Here is a 20490-nt window from a genome sequence, read left to right as displayed (position 1 = left end):
GTGGGAACGAGAACCAATAGCATTGTTAGTGTTATAATTAACTAAATAGTCCATTACTGAATTGTTAAGGGAACAAAAAATTAAGCAAGAAAATTTCTCCTGGAAATCTTTCATCCTTGGGATGGTACTCTTACAATGTTAACGAACCAGTTTCTATGACTCAACATACTGAAAGCCAGTGAATTACTGACGACAACATGGCAATATGTTGTAATATTAAAGTACTGTTATGTATACATTAGGTGTACGCATAGAAATATTCGAAACGATTGCACTCTTTTAACAGTCTATATAGTCGGGCTGAATGACTGAGACTGTTGAGGCGCTGGCCTTCCGACCTCAACTTGGCAGGTTCGATCTGGCTCAATCCGGTGGTATTTTAAGGTGCTCAAAAACGACATCCTCCTGTCGGTAGATCGACAGGCACGTGAAAGAACTTTGTAGGATTAAATTCCGGCACATCAGTGTCTCCGAAAAGCGTAAAAGTAGTTAGTGGGACGTAAAGCCAATAGCATTATTATTATTATTATTATTATTATTATTATTATTATTATTATTATTATTATTATTATTAATATTAACAGTCTACATAATCTACTGTAGGGTTTTCAGTTTCGCATGTTATGAACCACGCTAGTGCGACCCCGAAGGAAAAACACATCTAAATTGTTCGGGTAAATATTAACTTATAGGAAGAGGAATTGCGGACTGAAATAATTTATCAAGGGAAATGTTCCATAAATTTCCAATTCTTCGAAATCATTTAAGAAAAGATTAGGTAAACAACTGATAGGGAATCCACCACCTGGATGACAGCCCTATATGCAGGATTGATTCGGAGCTCGCTCATTTTAACACCTCCTTCAATGCAGAAAGTTCAAGACTCCTTTATGGGTTGCTTTGACCAACTACTTGATCTGAAACAATATGTGCCCTTCCCGCAGATCGGGTAGAAAATAAAGAGCGATCGTCTACAAGAATCTGCCAAATGCCATTCGAGCAATGTGGGGACCGAAGCTGACCTCACTCCGGAATGATGGTCGATAATTTATATTTTTTCTGTGATAAAATCCAAACACGTCCTAAAGTTGCAATCCTACTAAGACCAAACGAGAACAGTAGGCTAAAGTTCACCGGCAAATAAATCACCAACGAATTCAATTACCGGTATTTCATATTGTATAAAATGTACATGTTACCAAGAAGGGGCAAAACGTAAAACGAAATTATTTATCTCAATATATTCTCACACTCAAAGCATAAACAGCATAAACAACAAACATACTAACAACAAATCGCCATAAGACCCGTCTGTGTCGGTGCGACGTAAAGCCAATTATCAAAAAAATCCACGAATGAACATAAAATCACCATCTGCTAGGGTTGTCTGCCAACCCTGAGGGTTGGTTGGCAACAATTCTCCAATATCTTGCGCCAATCCCTTCAGCTGCATGTAAGATTGCCAACTCATCTCCTCCACTAATGTAGTCCAGCCTAGGTCTGTCCTTACAATTCCTTCACTCTACAGAACCACCAAGATAGTGGTCAGAAGACTTCCATGTCAGATTGTATGTCCAATCATGACGTTCCCTCTTTGCCTTATGAACATTGTCAAGCATGTAGTCTCTCCTATTCTTCTCACTCTCGCTACTAACTTGTCTGTCCAGGATATCAACAACATTCTTCAATAATGCTATAATTCTAATGTTTCGATTCTTTTTTCTCAGTCACGCCTAGTGTCCAAGTCTCATTTTTATACAGGCACTCCACGCTTATGTCTTAGATTATTACTATTATTACTAGTGCCATATCCGGTCCGTTTGACATTGGCGATCACCCTGGAACAGGTACCCTATTCTTCGGCTAATCTGAAGAGTAGTTCGGTGTAGTTCACGCCGGACCAGTCTTTCATGTTTTGGAGCCATGACATAGAACCTTAGAATATTTTTGACACGGTAATTCTCGTTGAAAAAATAAAATGGACGCATATTAATCTTACATCATCTTTCAAAGGATATTAGGTCCTAATGTAAACCAAACCCACTCCTTTATAACGACGCAAACCACTAAATGTCTCACTAACAATGTTGCCAAAGATTTACGATGATAATCTCAACGAACTGCACGGCATGCCCCGTTTAAAGATCCGTAAGAGCATGACGCAGTACAGGTAAGCCGTATGACGTCAACACTGAGTCATGGCGGGTGAAACTGGAACAACACTTTCGCTATATGAATCTCCTTAGCACGATCTCGTTTCCGAATTCCTCCCTGCCGGACTTCTGCTTAATCTCTTCCTACAAATTTAAATTGCACCAATTTACAACTTGAGTTGCATCTTCAAGAAGAAACTTTTTTGTTAGTACTTGCTCTTTACGTCGCACAGACATAGAGAGGTCTTATGGCGACGATGGGATAGGAAAGGGTTAGGAGTGGGAAGGAAACGGCCGTGGCCTTAATTAAGGTACAGCACCAGCTTTTGCCTGGTGTGAAAATGGGAAACAACGGAAAACTATAATCAGACCTGCCGACAGTGGGGTTCGAAACCACTATCTCCCGGATGCAAAACAGGAAACTTTTAGCTTACAAAACTGCAGATGGATGGTAAAATATTTTAGATCTTCGTAAACTCTTTCAAAGAAAGCATTGAGCATTGGGCAAGTAAACACTCCAACTGTCGTACTGCAATGAAGATGTGGCTGAATAGCCGAAACGATAATGGCTTGCTTGGACCAACCGCAAGGACAAGGAGAGCGACTCGCTGTCAGGAAGTTCAGAAATCATCTTCATCCTCTTCTGCTTTTCCTACACCTGTAGCGTCGCCAACCTTATGTAGAGGGATGTAATCACTATTGTGTGTTTCTGTGGTGGTTGGTAGTGTGGTGTGGTGTGGTGTGGTGTGGTGTGGTGTGGTGTGGTGTGTAAATATGAAGAGGAGAGTGTTGGGACCAAGAGACACCCAGTCCCCGAGCCAGAAGAATTCATCAGACGCGGTTAAAATCCCCGACCCGGCCGGGAATCGAATCCGGAACACTCTGAACCGGAGGCCTCAATGCTGACCATTCAGTCAAGGAATCGGACGTCAGGGAGTTCAGAAGTGTAGGGAGAAATATACATTTTATTTGGCGCCATTTAGACAGCATGTGTGTCAATTTCGATGTTTCGTTTTACTCTACGAGATGGCAGAGAAACAGAGACTCTGTTGGGCGATCTATGGCAGAGTTCTTAATTAGCTGATTAATTAATTTTGTTGGGTAAACACCAACTGGGTCACTGGAGATCTTTAACATGCCGACAGTATACGACATGGAGTGCCGAATTAACTTCTTTTCACCCTTTTCAGATCCAGTCCGCTGTAAATGAAGACGTTAGAGAATACCTCATGGAACTAGGGAGTTCCAATGAAATATCAAACTCCCTGAGTACTACGGTACCCAGCAAAGGCACGCTAGCATTTTTACCTACCTGTTGATTACTAATCATAGCCATGTGGAATCCGAACCCGCAGAACTTAACTTTTCATTTCAAAAATTCCATATTACATTAACCACCTTGCTGAAATGTCAGTAGCAATGCCACTCTGACATCATGGCCCTCATCGCTAACCATTTGTATCCACCAACAGCCTCAAAGTACAGATGCATTTTGTGTCGACAGCTGCATACCAAGTTTAAATCCGCTACCTTAAGGGGAGTCAATTTCGGCTCCATGGCTAAATGGTTAGCATTCTGGCCTTTGGTCACAGGGGTCCCGGGTTCGATTCCCGGCAGGATCGGATATTTTAACCATCATGGGTTAATTTCACTGGTACAGGGGCTGGGCGAATGTGTTGTCTTCATCATCATTCCATCCTCATCACGACGCGCAGGTCGCCTACGGGCCCAAAAATCCTCCACCTGCCGAGCCGAACATGTTCTCGGACACTCACGGCACTAAAAGCCATACACCATTTCAATTTCAGGGGTGTCATGACTGAAATGCTGCGATTTTTGACCAAAAAGAATTTTCAATTCTAACCTTATACATCCCTCATCCTTCAAATTCCGCACCTTTGCCCTAAGGCCACTTTTAAAGCTCTAAATGCCGGCAAGACGTCTATAGAGCAAGCGTACGCCTCTTTCTCTCATGTTGTTGACAATATTATTGGCTTCCAAGTTCTTTCGAACTATCATTTCAATAATCCCGCTGTGCATAAGAGGAGACAGAAGTCTGAGGGAGTAACCTACAGTCCAGAACAGTTTTCATACGAGTATGTTTCTTAAAACATTCAATTTCACGTTTCTAGCGTGAAAAAATTATCAGCCCATCGCAATGTACAAAACGCCCCTTGCGACAGAGTTCTTATCAGATTCACCTGAAATTTTCTGTTAATGTTTCAATATGTACAGGAATTAAAAGTGGTTCTGCATTTTATTATCAGCTGAATATTACGAGGGTCGAGCCATAAGTTATGGATACTATTTTTTTTTTCTTGCGAACAGGAGACAACACGAAAATTCTAAGATATGCATGTGGAAATATAGGGCATAGTGCCTGAAGACAAATTCTGACTTCAGGAGATTCTCGTAGGAAAGTGACAGAACACAGGCCATTGGTAAACATTGTTTTATTAAGGCATAGACAGCAAATACACGAGACTACGTACATCGGACAGGTCTCCACTGGTTACAGACCTTCGAAATAATCACCCAAGGTTTCCACTGTGCGTTGCCAGCAGTGGGGCAGGCGCTGAATACCGTTCGCTGCATGCGTATCGCTGACACCTCTCTCCGAAATGCTGTTACGATGTCGTCTTTATTAGCAAACCGTTGCCCACGTAATGGCTTCTTGGCTTTGGGGATTAGATAATAGTCACACGGACTCAGATCAGGCGAATAACGCGGGTGTGGAAGAACCTCCCATCCCCACCGTTGTAAGCGACGCTGAACGATGGCTGTTGTGTGAGCTGTCGCGTTATCGTGCAGGACTGTGGCGTTGTCCAAAATATCTGGACGTTTGGTTCGCACTGCACGGCGCAATTGGTAGAACAAAAGGGAATTGCCGCGGAGAATTGCTATTTTAATAGACGATCGTTGCTCCTGTTTGTTGACTCCATTTTGTGACGCTCTCACTCACACACTGAACTTGGGGGCATGCTTAGACCCACACTGTTGTTTACATACACCATCTAGTGGCATCATACGCAAGTACATACCATACGTTTCCAAATGCATATCTTAGATTTTCCGTGTTGTCTCCTGCCCGCGAGAAAAAAAAAATAGTTGCCATGACTTATGACTCGACCTACGTACCTTCATATTTTTGTTCCTAAAATAGCACCAAACTAGAGTTTCGCCTATTGTGTGAATAATGACAAATTTTAAAATACATCTCCACTAGTTTATACCTGACTACAAAAACGCGATTTAGTCTTAAATATGAGTACTTTTAACAAGCTTGTCAAATTATAACCCATAAATAATGAAAACTGTGCCAAAAGGAGCATTTTCCATGCAACATACGAAAAATAGACATTATTTATTAGTAACTTTGTAACAAGTCCGCCTTTGTGGTGTAGTAGTTAGTGTGATTAGCTGCCACCCCCAGAGGCCCGGGTTCGATTCCCGGCTCTGCCACGAAATTTGAAAAGTGGTACGAGGGCCGGAACGGGGTCCACTCAGCCTCGGGATGTAAACTGAGCAGAGGGGGATTCGATTCTCTCCTCAGTTATCCTCGAAATGGTTATCCCGTGGTTTTCCCTTCTCTAGGCAAATGCCGGGATGGTACCTAACTTAAGGCCAAGGTAGCTTCCTTCCTTCTTCCTTGTCTATTCCTTCCGATCTTCCCATTCCCTCCACAAGGCTCCTGTTCAGCATAGTAGGTGGGAGGCTGCCTGGACAAGGTACTGGCCCTCCACCCCAGTTGTATACCCCGACTCAAACGTCTCACGCTCCAGGACACTGCCCTTGAGGCGGCAGAGGTGGGATTCCTCGCTGAATCCGAGGGAAAAACCAACCCTGGAGGGTAAACAGATTAAGAAAGAAAGAACTTTGTAACAAATTACCAAATCAACTTCAAATTTTGTATGGTGCTCTATCCTATATATATGCTTGTGTTTCAAGTTTGGTTGTGATAAGTGGTAAATTGTACAAGTAGTTCCAAATTTCAGTCATAACTCCCCTTAATCATGTCAATTTAAATATCCCTTCCTATAATATTCTTTGACTGAATGGTCAGTGCCGACACATTCGGTTCAGAGGGTCCCGGAATTGATTACCACTTGGCTTCGGGATCATAGCCGCGTCTGGTCAATTAATTTGGCCCAGAAACCAGGTATTTATCTCAATACACACAACACACCACTCTAGCAACCACCACAGAAACACGCAAATACATTGCTCTACACAGGGATCGCGTCAGGAAGGGCATCTAAGGAAAATAGAGCAGTAGCAACCACCCGAGTTGGAAGGCGAGTTTCGGCGACCGCAGGCTTTCACATTAATAACAAAATGGCCCGCTGAGAGTTCTGACATGTGCTGATGGGCACCTGCTCATGATCCCACAAGACGTTAAGAGCTCGGCACGTCTACATTTAACCAGCCGCCTAGCATTACACCAATCTGCTACTTCGTAAGTCACTCCTGCGTGATTGGCCTCACAATGAAATGTAATTAGAACCATAAATATTCAGTGAAAATGTTTATCGCGTCCAGTTCACAAGGGCGTGCGATAATGGACGTATTGATTGATGTCAGAATGTCTAATTTATGAACTGCCACACATTATAGGCAGAGACATTAATTGTAAGATTTAACATCCTACAAGGAAATACCTATTTATTCACAGACTTCACAACCGTATCAGGTAGACAAGCTGTATTATAAACGTACGAGTAAATGGCCAGTTGACGCGTTCAAGCTAGAGACCTCCAAGAATAAATACGGCATTGAGCGAGTACATAATATTCCTTTGACCATTTTAAAGATGCGTATCGTCAGGGATAATAACCAATCGGTACTACAAACGAACTGTTCTTATACAAGTACAGTAGTTGAAGGTAGTCAACAGCTGTTCAGATGGATCCAATATAAATATAACTTGTGATCACGTATACTCTAAGTAGAAAGTTTTCGCGTTAGATTCATACAGAAGAACACGGTCTCCAAGTTACATGAAAATAATCAGGTGTCGATACGGTAAATGATCGAAAGAACAGATTCTTTTCAAATATGAAATTAAAATCTTAAAGAGTTATATTCACTGATTAATTATTCAGCTGCCTTTCCTAGTGAAATGCGGTGGCTCCACAAGCAGTTACATTCCTACTTCCCAGAGTATAAAACTATCGCAAAACGAAAACAGACAAAAACGATGTCACTATAAGACCTATGTGTACCGGTACGACGAAAACCAAATAGTATTACTAATACAATTATATGTTATGTTTATCGCAAAAGCTGCATCCGAACCCTAATCTGATTAACTCCAACAAAAATGTTCGTGCATACACAGGTAAGTACTGACCCTTTTCCTCGTCGCCTACAGTGAATGTGTATGGTATATCTGACTATGTATTTATCAAGATAAGTTAGCATAACATTTGATGATTTATCAGCTTATTCACCGGGGGCAGAGTATAGGCCTACTGTACCAGAAAGGCCCTGACCCTGTATAATGGACGCGGGCAGAAACCCTCGATCGACTGTTCATATCCAACATTGTAACACATTTCGCATCATTTGGAAGGGAGCAGTACGTTTGGTAAATATGCGGCATTGTTTAGACAGCAATATGCATTAGCAAATGACCTCGCTAACCCTGAGAGACAGAGAATAGAACTGACAAGAGTTCCCTGTGGCGTCAAGTGACAAGTGGTGGAGATAAACTTGCGTCAGACAGCCTACTCGCTATTCATGGAGTTCAGCAACAGGCAGGACCGCATTGCATTAATGGATTTTGGAATACCTTATTCAGAGCGAGGCTCACATTTAGTACCGACGGTTCTGAACAAAATGGATCACTCTGTAGATGCTGAAGATACCGCAGACTAAGATGAAATATTATTATATCTATACACGAAAAAATCTAAACTTATTTTTCTTTCTTTTGTGAATTAATTCCATAAATTGCAGTTATTTACACGATTCAGAATATCTGAAAAACCAATGTGCAATGTACTTTATATCTAGATGTACTAACTCAAGGGTAACTTTTCCTTACACATATATTTTTGATACCCCTACGTTAACTAGAGGTTTGCAGGAAGCATAGAACAAAAATGTCCAAATATCTCCGTTTGATATTGGTTTTACGAAGGAATGTTATAGAAAAAAGAGGCTGAAATATAATTCTATGTAACTTTCTGTTCATTGCAAGATTTATATGTAAAGAAGTTATTGGACAGTATACAATATCAGATTTTAAAGAGGAAGGACCAATTTATCTAGCAACAAGAGTCCGGCGTCGGTTATATGTTATAGTGCTGTCATCTTAGGGTATTAAAATCGCAATGCCGCGTGGCATATAGTTTGTTTAGCCTTGGAATCCGACGAGGTACCTCGACGTGTGAGGCGTCGTTTGATCCGTCTCAGAGGGTTCTACACGCATAAGGGCAAAATCAAAGAGAAAACGTGAGCGAAAGTGGCACAAAGAAAAAAATATTCGTTCTTTCGTAAAATATCACGCCATATGCACAATACGTGGCTTTAAAATTGTCGAAAACTCACGTGAGAGAACAGAGCAGCTCGGTAGAATTCCCAAAAATCCCAAATCACCGATATCGAGCGTCAAAAAGGCCGAACGCCTCAAAGTTAGGCAGGCGGCCGAGCCCCAGCCGAGCATGGATCTCACGGACATCGTATTGAAGATGTCTAAATATGTGTAGAATTAAGAAACAAATGTCAACTATAAAACTGCAAACCCGTTCTGACTAGATACTTTATTTCAACAATATCACGCGGTACGTATTTTACGTCAAAACGTGCGGCCAAGGACCTTGTCACAGACCTGTTCGATTTTTAAATGATGATCAAAATGCCCAAAAGTTTCTTCTTCTCCCCCCCCCCCCACTTTCCCTCCTTCAATCTGCTTTATGTCGCATCCACAGGTAAGTCTTATGGCGACGATGGGATAGTAAAGGATTAGGAGTGGGAAGAAAGCAGCCGTGGCCTTAATGAAGGTACAGCCCCCAGCATTTGTCTGGTGTTAAAATGAGAAACCATGGCAAGCCACCTTCAGGGGTGCCGACATCCAAGCTGACAGCTACGTGACCGAAACCGCGCAACAACTAAATATTATCCCTTCATTTCCTACCGTATATACTGGAGGCCTACTCTTCTTCAGGTTCTAACTATGCAATTAAACCGTTTCTTCAAATGAAACTAAAACAAACAAACAAACAAACAAACCAGTAGCGCATCAGCTCATTAAAGGTCTTGGCCTATCAAGACGACTGCTGCCAAACCAGATGCCTGCAGTTACTGGAAAATAGCGTGGTCAGCTAACGTTCTCAACAGTATAAATTGATTTCGCGAACGTGAAAATAATCTAAGCAACAACCTAACTGCGATTATGTAATCGCTCTATCCCGGTTATTTTCTTGATAACATCTATCTCGAAGTATTACTCAAGATATTGTCAACAACAACATATAAAAACAGACGCTCTGTCACCTACCAACTCTAAGTTAACTGAATACAACATTTGTAAGACACGATTTATCAGTCAACCTAATAATAATGTCACAGTATGTAAATATTTGCCTTGTGGGAACCCCAGTGAGCGCTGGCAGTAGCACGAAGCTGTTCTGGCGCCAGGCTGACCGTGCGGCGAGTCGTCAGGACTGGAGCACAGCTTACATGTACCATGTATTATACATGAAAGAGCAGTATATGCTTGTCAATAAACACAACTTACTAGATGTTCAACATATGTTGCGGCCCCATCTCCCCCACCTCCAATCAACGAAGAACATATATCACTAAAAATCTTGGGAATTTTTTTAACCAAACACTGTTCATAATTCGCAGATTTCGAGAAACCATAATAGCAAATGAAACTGACAACAGGTTTGCCATCCTTCAAGAATTTTCCGGGACTTCCCCCCTGAAAATCATTCGGGACGAGCAATGTCCCGAATTCGATTTGTAATCCACGAATTAATGTTATATTAAATAATGAGTTCCGTCAGCAAAACTAACGTAGACCGAGCTCGATAGCTGCAGTCGCTTAAGTGCGGCCAGTATCCAGTAATCGGGAGATAGTGGGTTCGAGCCCCACTGTCGGCAGCCCTGAAGGTTTTCCGTGGTTTCCCATTTTCACACAGGGTAAATGCCCGGACTGTACCTTAATTAAGGCCATGGCCGCTACCTTCCAATTCCTAGGCCCTTCCTATCCTGTCGTCCCCATAAGACATATCTGTGTCGGTGCGACGTAAAGCAAAAACCTAACATGGTGTAGAACTGGTCACAACAGAATTTAATATTTCCTTTCAAATTTTGATTTAAGCTGTTCTGAATTTATACAATTTACACAGGACGACAAGCAAATGCTGGATGCAGCTCCCCACAGTAAAATGTAATGCAGGACCAGAATGTAAAGAGGCGGATCTAACGCAATAAAATCACAGTTAAATTAGAGAAACTAATATATTTCATTTATGTACTTGTAGGCACTTTGTAGGGAAAGCACAATAGTAATATAGAATTTAATTTATGCTACTAATAATATTAAATGTTCAAAGGTCAATCCTATGCCTTAACATACACGAGATGTGATTCCAAATACTGATTTTTCTTGGATAAAAGGTAGCAACCTTGAACCAAGCCATCACCAAATGAGTATTAAACGACCATGGACAATACTATCAACCTCTGGGAAATAAATAAAGTTCCTTTAATAATAATAATAATAATAATAATAATAATAATAATAATAATAATAATAATAATAATAATAATAATAATAATAATAATAATAATAATTCCTCCAATAAACTTCGGTCTTAAATGACGTTGGATTGCATGGAAATTTTCCTGAGAAAGGGACTTTTAACGTCCGAGTATATCTACTGGGTAATAGAAAGTTTATTCTTTCTTTACACAAATAACCGAGCTGAATGGCTCAGTCGGTAGTGCGCTGCCCTGCTGACCCCAGGTTAGAGGGTTTGATTCCGGCTTAGCCCGATGTTCAAATAAATCTGCGTCTCTTCGATAATTTACTTGCAGGTAAAAGAACAACATTCCAGCACCTCGGCCTCCGAAAAGCAGTAATAATAATAATAATAATAATAATAATAATAATAATAATAATAATAATAATAATAATAATAATAATAATTGTACCGGCCGATACATCTCAACTCCGCACTTTCAAAATAAGCGCCTTAATGAACTCCTCTATCGACCAAAATGTGAAATTATTACTACATAAAGTTGAGACTTTAATCAGAAAATGGCACTAATGAAACATTAAGTAATTGTGTTATTGTGAAGTTTCCTAAACTGATTGGATTTCTATTGGCTTTGTTTTTCCTGTACATCAAGAGGTTTGGACATTTTTTCCACAGATGTCACTACCAAAAAACTATGATCATGCACTCTGGTGCAAGGTAAAGGATAATGTTATTGAAAGAAATTTTGTGTTTATAGGTTTGCTCAACTTCCATTTGTGTTTTATGTTATTCTAGGTTTGCAACACTTCTGTCTCATTCCGCCAGTTTTGAATCTGGCCAATGAAAATTTTCTGTAATTAATTTTCAACCTGTCACAGGCTTCTTGTTCAGTTTTGAGTGTAACTTTTAGGTTCAGCCAATAAAAATGACAGGGTGTGTCCGGATTAGCCCAGAATCCTCTCGAACCTTCCCTGAGAGTATATAAGTTGCGGCTTTTCAAGTTTCCTTGTCTCTTGATCGTCGTCTTACTGAGAGTGTGTGTTAAGGCAGGAGGCGGGACGCCTCATTCTTCGGCAGGCAGTACACCGGCCAGATAATGGCCACCTAAACTGTCTTTTCTGTAGCTACCTCCGCAGACTTATCCGAGGGGGAGGTGCGAATTCTTAACTATGTAACAAAACTTGTCTAAAATGTAAATTTTCTTTCGGCCAAGGTAAAATTTCATAAAGTCTTTAACTGTAAATCGGGGACAGAGAGCGAGTTACCCTCTCGAGCTCCCCTTCATCTTGGGTTGAGGTGACTACGATTCCTTAACTGTTTTATTACTGTAATGTATTAAATGTATTTCCATGCAAGTCACCTCAGTAGCTTGGGACTAGCTCCTGCTTCGTCGGGCCCAGAGCCCTGTTAGGGTTTTAATACTGTATTTCATTATCTAGGAGCGCAAGTGTACGCCTCCATCCATTTTGTGTTCGGGCCATTTATTTAACCTGTTCTTTATCCGCAAAGGCCCAGTAGGTTGGGTACTAGATGCCCCTGTGTAAAACTATTTCGATTTGTAAATCGAGCCTTAGGAGGCCAGAGAGTGTAAGGCTTCGATGTAATGTTGCCTTCAGTAGGCTGTAAGAAATTGAGAGCATGTAAGCTCTTTCATAAGTTTTGGTAATAGTGAGGGGTGCCTCTGGAAGGCTAGAGATTGTAATTTTTGGAGCAAGTGCTCTTGAATTGGGGGATTTCTGCCCTTGACTAAAGTATTCCTCATTTTGAATTGTAAATTTTGTAAACTTGAGCTTGTAGCTCAGAACTTGTAAATCGAGGGCTTGAAGCCTAAAATTGTTAAATTCCCTATTCTGGGGTGTTCCACCCTTGTCTGGCGTTGTACTTGAGATATCATTGTTATTTTCACCAAGTGAAAAATTGTTAAGTTTGTTGTTTTAGAAGAAATACAACCTTCAGTTTAAATTTTAAATTAATTTTGGTATTGTAGATAGACCCATTCACCCCAGCACCTTCTTTCACCTCTTTCTGGTCCACGGATATCTCCGTAATAATAATAATAATAATAATAATAATAATAATAATAATAATAATAATAATAATAATAATTGAATGTTCCTTATTAATCACCCAGCATTATAACCATTCAGTCTGAAAGTATTCTGAATGAAAGTTGGCCATTCTACTTGAATGTAGAGATTGACAGTTATCTAAACAAAATGTGAGCACCATTCATTAGGAAATTCTTAAAACAGCCAGTAGAGGAGCATTTATAATTATTTACTCATGGTAAAGAACGGGGCATCAGAATAATGAAAGTGATGCCGTTAGCATGTGCACCTCGTCCGTCAGCGCTTCACGGAACCACAAGAACTGTGAAGGGAGAATGGGAGAAAACACGTACGGCTCCCACGAGCAATCGCCCGCAGCATTGACATGTTAAGAGTGTTGCCTACTGATATTACACTACGGCGCTAATATTTTGGGATGCGTGCCATTTCGTTCATGAACAGGACTTGTCTCGGAAGAAGACAGAATCGTGGAGGCATACTGGCTTATTAAAATCTACGAGCTTTCCCTGTGTTGGAACACCGCTATTAGGTACAAAGATATACCATAACGATCGTACCTAGCTCTCTATATATTTTGATTCTTATAACCATGACGTTCTTAAATAAACGCACACACGATCGTGATCTTAAATATCCCCCTGCGCATCAAGGCGGCAGAAAACATCCATGGTATCCCCTGCCCGTCGTAAGAGACCAATAAAAGGGGGGACCCTTGGGGCTCTCTGATTAGGAGTGAGAGTTGGCGACCACGGGCTAAGTGAAACTTGTGGCAGACCACTCGCTTTTATATTTCATCTTGATTAATTCTTGTTCTCTTCCGACCCATCTATTTTCACGATACCTTCATTCTTCGAAGGATCGATCCTCTTCCATTTTCCCTTCTAATTATTGTTAATAGAGGACGGTTCCGCAGTTGGAAATCCTCTTAACACAATAATCATCAACTTTAGTCTTTGAGAAAGAAATCCTTCGAGACCTGAATAAGATAAACGAAATAATTTACCACAGTGACGTAATAGAACAGTGAAGCTTTATGTGCCGTTTAATAAATTTATTCTTCATTCGCTTCCCAACGTAAGTAAATATGTCGTATAAGACTAGGAACTAAATTCTTAATTCACGTCCAAATATAAATAACTCGGGTGCTGGTCGTCTGACCCCAACTACGCAGGATAGATTTTGGATCAGGCCGGTGGTATTTGAAGGTAGATTTACTGGCAAGAGAACTCCTGCGGGACTAAATTCCGACACCTCGGAGCATCCGTAAACCGTAAAAGTAGTTAGTGGGGCGTAAAACAAACAACATTAATTAACTGGTAATAATATACCATTTAAGGGTCACTAAAATAAAATGTAAAAAAATAATAATTAAGTACGGAAATTCGCGTCCTTGCATTTCCTCAGGTGGAGCACCTTTTTCATACCGACGACGAAAGGATGCAAGGTAATATTCGCCGCGCTGAGCAGTTCAGACTGTAGAAGACAGGCCTTCTGAGCTCAAGTTGGCAAGTTTGATCCTGACTCAGTTAGGTGGTATTCAAAGGTGCTAAAATGCACCTCGTCACCTCCGAAATACAGTATGTGTAAAACTTCAATAATGGATTTAAAGATTGACAATAATTCCAAAAAATAACTATAGCTGAATACACTTCGATCAAATTTCCAAGTCAGATAACTCAGAAACTAGGCTTACTTGATATAACATTCTTATTCTCTGCGTAAAAAAAAAAGAAACACTCTTAAACTTTTACCCTGTATTTTTATTACACGCAATATAAAATATGTTTCAATGTCATCATAGTCTTTGAAAGTATTCAATTGACTGAATACGGAATGGCGTTGATCTTATTCCGGTCTGTCCCAATGATAAAAGGCGTAAAGGTGTTTCGTGTAGTGTCAGATGGTGCATGCATGTCAATGGGCTTTGCAGACGCATATTCCCCAGTATACTTCTTCAGCGGCACCAGGGCTTTCTGAGACAGCTAAACGTGGAACTGCTAGGGATCTGACTCATCTTTGGGCTAAAAAAAAAGAACACCCCTTATCCCATCACATCTGTGTTAGGCGTAGGAATCGAATCTGGACATCACACGATGGAAATTATAGCGCTAACAGTTACACAACGGTGGTAACAGTGAAATATGAACTCGAAAATTACGCATTATTTCTATCATGCAGAACAGTCTTATATTTTCCACCAATGTAATTCATTAAAGTATTACTTTTAAGAATACATAATTTTTATTAAGCCTACTTATGAACGTATTAAATTTGCTAAACCCATGTAGAAAAAAATGGTGCGGGGGTCATAGAGGTGATGAAAAATTAATAAAATGTGATATGCTGTTGTGCGGGGTTTGCGCAACTTGGCAGTTCTGCCAGGGGCGCAAGATCACCTCAGTACGGCCCTGAATTTCAGTCTTGGAAATATTAATTTTCATAGAATATTTGGTAAGTAAAAATGTCACGAGTATCCCTTGATTGCTTGTTCCTTTTAAATCGCAAGAACTTTAAACATTTTCATTATTACAAAATAGAAGGAAAATGTACAAAGTACTCACCAGATGTTCTCCTGAGAGCACTTCCAGCAGCGAGATGAGGTTGTGGCCATCACGTAAGTCCTCGAACAAATCACCCACATGTCGGCTGGCCTGTAACGTGAACGACATTCGTAAGTACAATTATCAAAACACTGAATATCGCAAATAAAATATCGAGACAAGTTAAGGTTATGAGGGAATTAATAGGATTGAGACATGTGCAAATATACAGGGACTTCTGTGTGTTCGAACAGTAATTAACTGAATGCATTTGATAAGCATGATGTTTTGAATAACAAGTGTTTCCCTTGTTTTTATGGTAGGACAACAGCAGATCTACTGGAAAGGATGAAGTCAATGATGTGATACATCTCCTATCAGTTTAGGATCTACCGAATGCAATTTGGTTACAAAATTCAAGCTCTAAGATGTTAAGAGTGGGTAAAGGCGGTGAAGTGGTATATGGGAGATCGTAAAGTTGAGAGTTCTGATCACTAACGTCTAAAGGGAATGGAACATCAGGTCACATTCGTGCTGTTTATACAGTGCAAATTAAATTAGAACACAATACTATAAACCTTCATGCTATCATGCTGGTGATTTCAGGGTATTACTTTATAAAATGCAGGGATTTTCAATAACAAAGACGAAATTCTCATATAGTAAGTACTTAGGAGTGCTTCTTTCCTGTGCTATATCAAAACAGACTGCGGCATCCAAAGCACAAAGCACCATAAACGTGAAACTCAGGGATTCACTAGGTACCATCTGCTATGATCAAAAAGTTATGCACACTTACATGTTCCACTAACATGCTGGAAGAAAGAAAAGGCTGCAGGATATAGGAAAAGATCTCCGGCCGCCGAGTGAGAGTGGACAGTTCAGCCTTTAGAGTAGTCAACAATACAGTCTTCAAAACTGGATGTACAAATATTTCGATACGGATTTTGAACTCATTTATCGATAGAGTTACTGTGCCCATCGGAATATACATGGTTAGAATACACACAACATAAGACTTTCTTTAGCAATTCAGATATTATCTGTCCTACGGCTGATCTTCACGTTACACCTCTCCACCTTATCCTGACGCCAACTACCCTATTAATTTCCTCCTAGCTTCGTGATATCCTGATAATATTATCCACTATCATATATCATGTCTGTCTTTGTCGTCTTCATCCCCCGGTCATTCCTTCCAGAACACCCACCAAGAAGCATTCTCTACTCAACCAACATACAAGTTCTCTTCCTCTTTCTCATTACTTTACATGCTTTTTTTTCTCTTCTCTTCTGTTTCCACTTCTTACCCATTCCTTACACTTTTATATACTAATTTTATCATTATTATAATTACATTTATGTTATGCAATTCACTCCAATATTCAACTTAATATTATTATAAAATTATATTATAATAAAATAACTTATAACATTATTCAACTGGAATAAACAAGATTTTGTAATTTGATTATTAGTTATTGATAATAAGTTTTGATTACCTGAGCACATCATAGCCTAATAGAAGGAAATTATAGTTAAGCTACACCCTTTCTCATAACCTCATCCAGAATACATCTTCCGCCCTCCTAGCTCATTACAGTCCCTTAACACTGCGTACCATCTAATTCACTCTTTTCTTCTTAAGAATGCCCACCAGCTGGCTCTACTGTATTGTTAACGTCCGGCTCCATGGCCAAATGGTTAGCATGCTGACATTCGGTCACAAGGGTCCAGGGTTCGATTCCCGGCAAGATCGGGAATTTGAAACCATCATTGGTTAATTTCGTTGGCACGGGAGCTGGGTGTGTGTGTTGTGTTGTGTTCATATCATTCCATCCTCATCATGACGCGCAGGTCACCAACGGATGTCAAATCAAAAGACCTGCACCAGGCGAGCCGAACATGTCCTGGGACACTTCCGGCACTAAACAAAAGCTATACGCTATTTTTGTATTGTTAACACAGTTAACACCCTAAGTTCTCCAGCCCAACTGCGCACCTAGTTGTGAAACACATACTGTTACTTAGCGATGCACATACATTCCTATATAGTTCACTACCCAACATCTTTACGAATAAATGGAAATCAAGGTACGTCTATGTATAAACCTGGGTAGCAATCTGCCGTTTATTTAAAAAAAAATATTTTGGTTTGATTCTTTGTCGGCTTATTTGTTAAGTTAGTACAAGAATAAGTTGAAAGAGCTTGCCTAGGTTGAATACTCTTATTTTTCTCCATTAATAGATCACTAAGGTAGCAAATACTGGGTTTTTTTTCTATTTGCTTTACGTCGCACCGACACAGATAGGTCTTATGGCGACGATGGGATAGGGAAGGCCTAGGAATGGGAAGGAAGCGGCCGTGGCCTTAATTAAGGTACAGCCCCAGCATTTGCCTGGTGTGAAAATGGGAAACCACGGAAAACCATCTTCAGGGCTGCCGACAGTGGGATTCGAACCCACTATCTCCCGATTACTGGATACTGGCCGCACTTAAGCGACTGCAACTATCAAGCTCGGTAGCAAATACTGTAGATCTGAAGGAAAATAAATAAAGAATAAAGAATGTAAAGCTGGGTATAAACATGAAAACATATCTGAGGTAATGAGGCGCTTTCAGGCGCACTTCAGTGGACTTGATACCCCCGCAGATAGCTAGAAAAAATCAAAATTTCAAAAACTCCCAGATGAGGCTAATCTAGGGAGTTGAAAATTGAAGGTCACGAGCAAAACAGCATTACGGAAGCGTAAACAATTTTTCATACAGCGAAAACCTTTTTATTTTTTTTAAGTTGCAAGTTGACTGGCATGTGCTTAAGGAACAAAATACATGTACTGACACTTACTAGTAATACAATAATAATGGACATGTTATCTCTCTTAATGGAAGACCACTATGGATCTGGCCGGGGTGAGTGGCTCAGACGGTTAAGGCGCAGGCCTTCTAACCCCAACTTGGCAGCTTCGCTCCTGGCTCAGTCCGGTGGTATTTGAAGGTGCTCAAATACGACAGCCTCGTGTCGGTAGATTTACTGGCATGTAAAAGAACTCCTGCGGGACTGAATTCCGGCACCTCGGCGTCTCCGAAGACCGTAAAAGTAGTTAGTAGGACGTAAAGCAAATATTATTATTATTATTATTATTATTATATTATTATTATTATTATTATTATTATTATTATTATTATTATTATTATTATTATTATTATTATGGATCTACTCCTTATTTATATATTTATGTAACGCGGCCATTACATTAATAATAATTAATAGTATGTATTTTTTTTTAACAAACATTTCTTAAAACTCACTGCGAATTTTATGTATCATGGTGCTGGTCAAACAGATACCGCTAGTTCAGTAGTAATAAGATTTATTGAAAAATAAATCATCCATCCTTCTGTGAGGGTAACCATAAGGGTCCGGAATACATAACTTACAGTATGTAATTTTAATAATGAGATAATATTTTTCTGGAAAATTCATTGTAAGGAGATTACGATTTCAGGTATAAATGCAACTGTATGATTTGTAATAGGATTTTCTGCAAAATTTTGAAAGATCCTGAAATTTTATGAGGAATGCTCAGAAAAATGAGAGAAATAGCCTAAAACAAGATCAAAAGACGTATACCACATTTTGAGCAATAAACAACACATGGCTAGTAGGCTCACAAATATGCCATTACAAAAGCTATTAACATGTTCAAATTAACGTAAGTAGGCCTACTGGAAAACAAGATGACCTAATAATGTGCTCCCTCGTAATCCAGAAGCAAGGCCTGCTCCAGCAGGCATGAAGCATGTTCGGCTTAGAATACCATGCACGCAGTGACACGCAGCGGGAGCGTGAGAGACTCCCTTGGCGAGCAGAAAGAGGATCTACATGCACGCCAAGTCACCACAGGCACGGAACAATTCCAAATATCCTCCCTCGCATTAATAATCTCTACGGATGACAGAAATAAAATCACTAAAGCAAGAAGCGCTACTCAGAAAATGAACATGTCCGCTGCATATAAACTACAGTACACTCCCTCAATAAATTAAATATTAGAATGCTTGTCGCCATACTGAACACTACGGTTCCCATTTATCACAGCTTCGATTTAATTATACCGTTATACGTTTCTAACTGAAGCTGTGACCGACACTTATATCGTCAGGCAGTATTACTCATCAAACATTCTCTACAGTTTAAAAAAAAGAATATGTAGGCCTACATTTTTCTGAACATATTTCAAAAACGATCATCAAGCGAGCAAGAAGTAGTACTTTTACCAGAAGTGTTTAAACTAACAATCAGCAAGTATTTAAAAACACTAATCATACAGTATTTAGAAGTCATAACCGTAAAAAATACTCTAGACTACTCTCCCTGCATGAATCAAACAGTGCGCGTAGATTTCTTTGTACGTACAGTACATACTATACACGTTGACTATTTTCTAAGAGCACACGCCGTAATAATATCAACATAAATCAACGGTATTAAGGAATGGGTGTGCAGAATGTACCAAACGCTTGCGTCTAAGATACTTCCTAATCATCTATAGAATGCCATCTCGTTCATGAACAACTATTTCAATTCTCAATACAGAGATGGGAACTTCTACCAATCGTACTTAAAACTATAATTACCAATGAAACAAAACTGAATTCCACTAGCTAAATTAAGAACTTCACAAGCGTTAACTAGCAGAGGTACAGTACTATCATTTATAAGTCACAAGCATACAACTAATAAATCTATTCATATCAAAATTAATGAAATTTCGATCGCAAACTAACTGAAGAACAACTCAGAAATTGTCAAGTTTCTCATGTGACTAATTTCATCCTCAGATTACATTTTCGTGTATTCTTTTCTCTCTCTTTTTTTTTTTTTTTTTTTTTGCTTTACGTCGCACCGCCACAGATAGGTCTTATAGCTACGATGGGAAGGGGAAAGGCCTACGAAGTGGAAGGAAGTGGCCGTGGCCTTAATTAAGGTACAGCCCCGGCAGTTGC

General features: G+C 39.9%; 1 protein-coding gene across 1 annotated transcript in view; it reads right to left on the bottom strand.

The window, feature by feature from the left end:
• shot (dystonin-like protein short stop) overlaps window positions 1-20490 on the bottom strand; it is a 695338-nt gene that overhangs the window by 435193 nt on the left and 239655 nt on the right. Inside the window, exon 5 of the mRNA XM_067150176.2 lies at window positions 15501-15590. Coding sequence (XP_067006277.2) covers window positions 15501-15590 — 90 coding nt within the window. The remainder of the gene's footprint in view (window positions 1-15500; window positions 15591-20490) is intronic.

The sequence above is a fragment of the Anabrus simplex genome, chromosome 6 (genome assembly GCF_040414725.1).
Source record: "Anabrus simplex isolate iqAnaSimp1 chromosome 6, ASM4041472v1, whole genome shotgun sequence".
In the NCBI taxonomy this organism is placed as follows: domain Eukaryota; kingdom Metazoa; phylum Arthropoda; class Insecta; order Orthoptera; family Tettigoniidae; genus Anabrus; species Anabrus simplex.
This window is presented reverse-complemented; position numbering and strand designations above follow the sequence as displayed.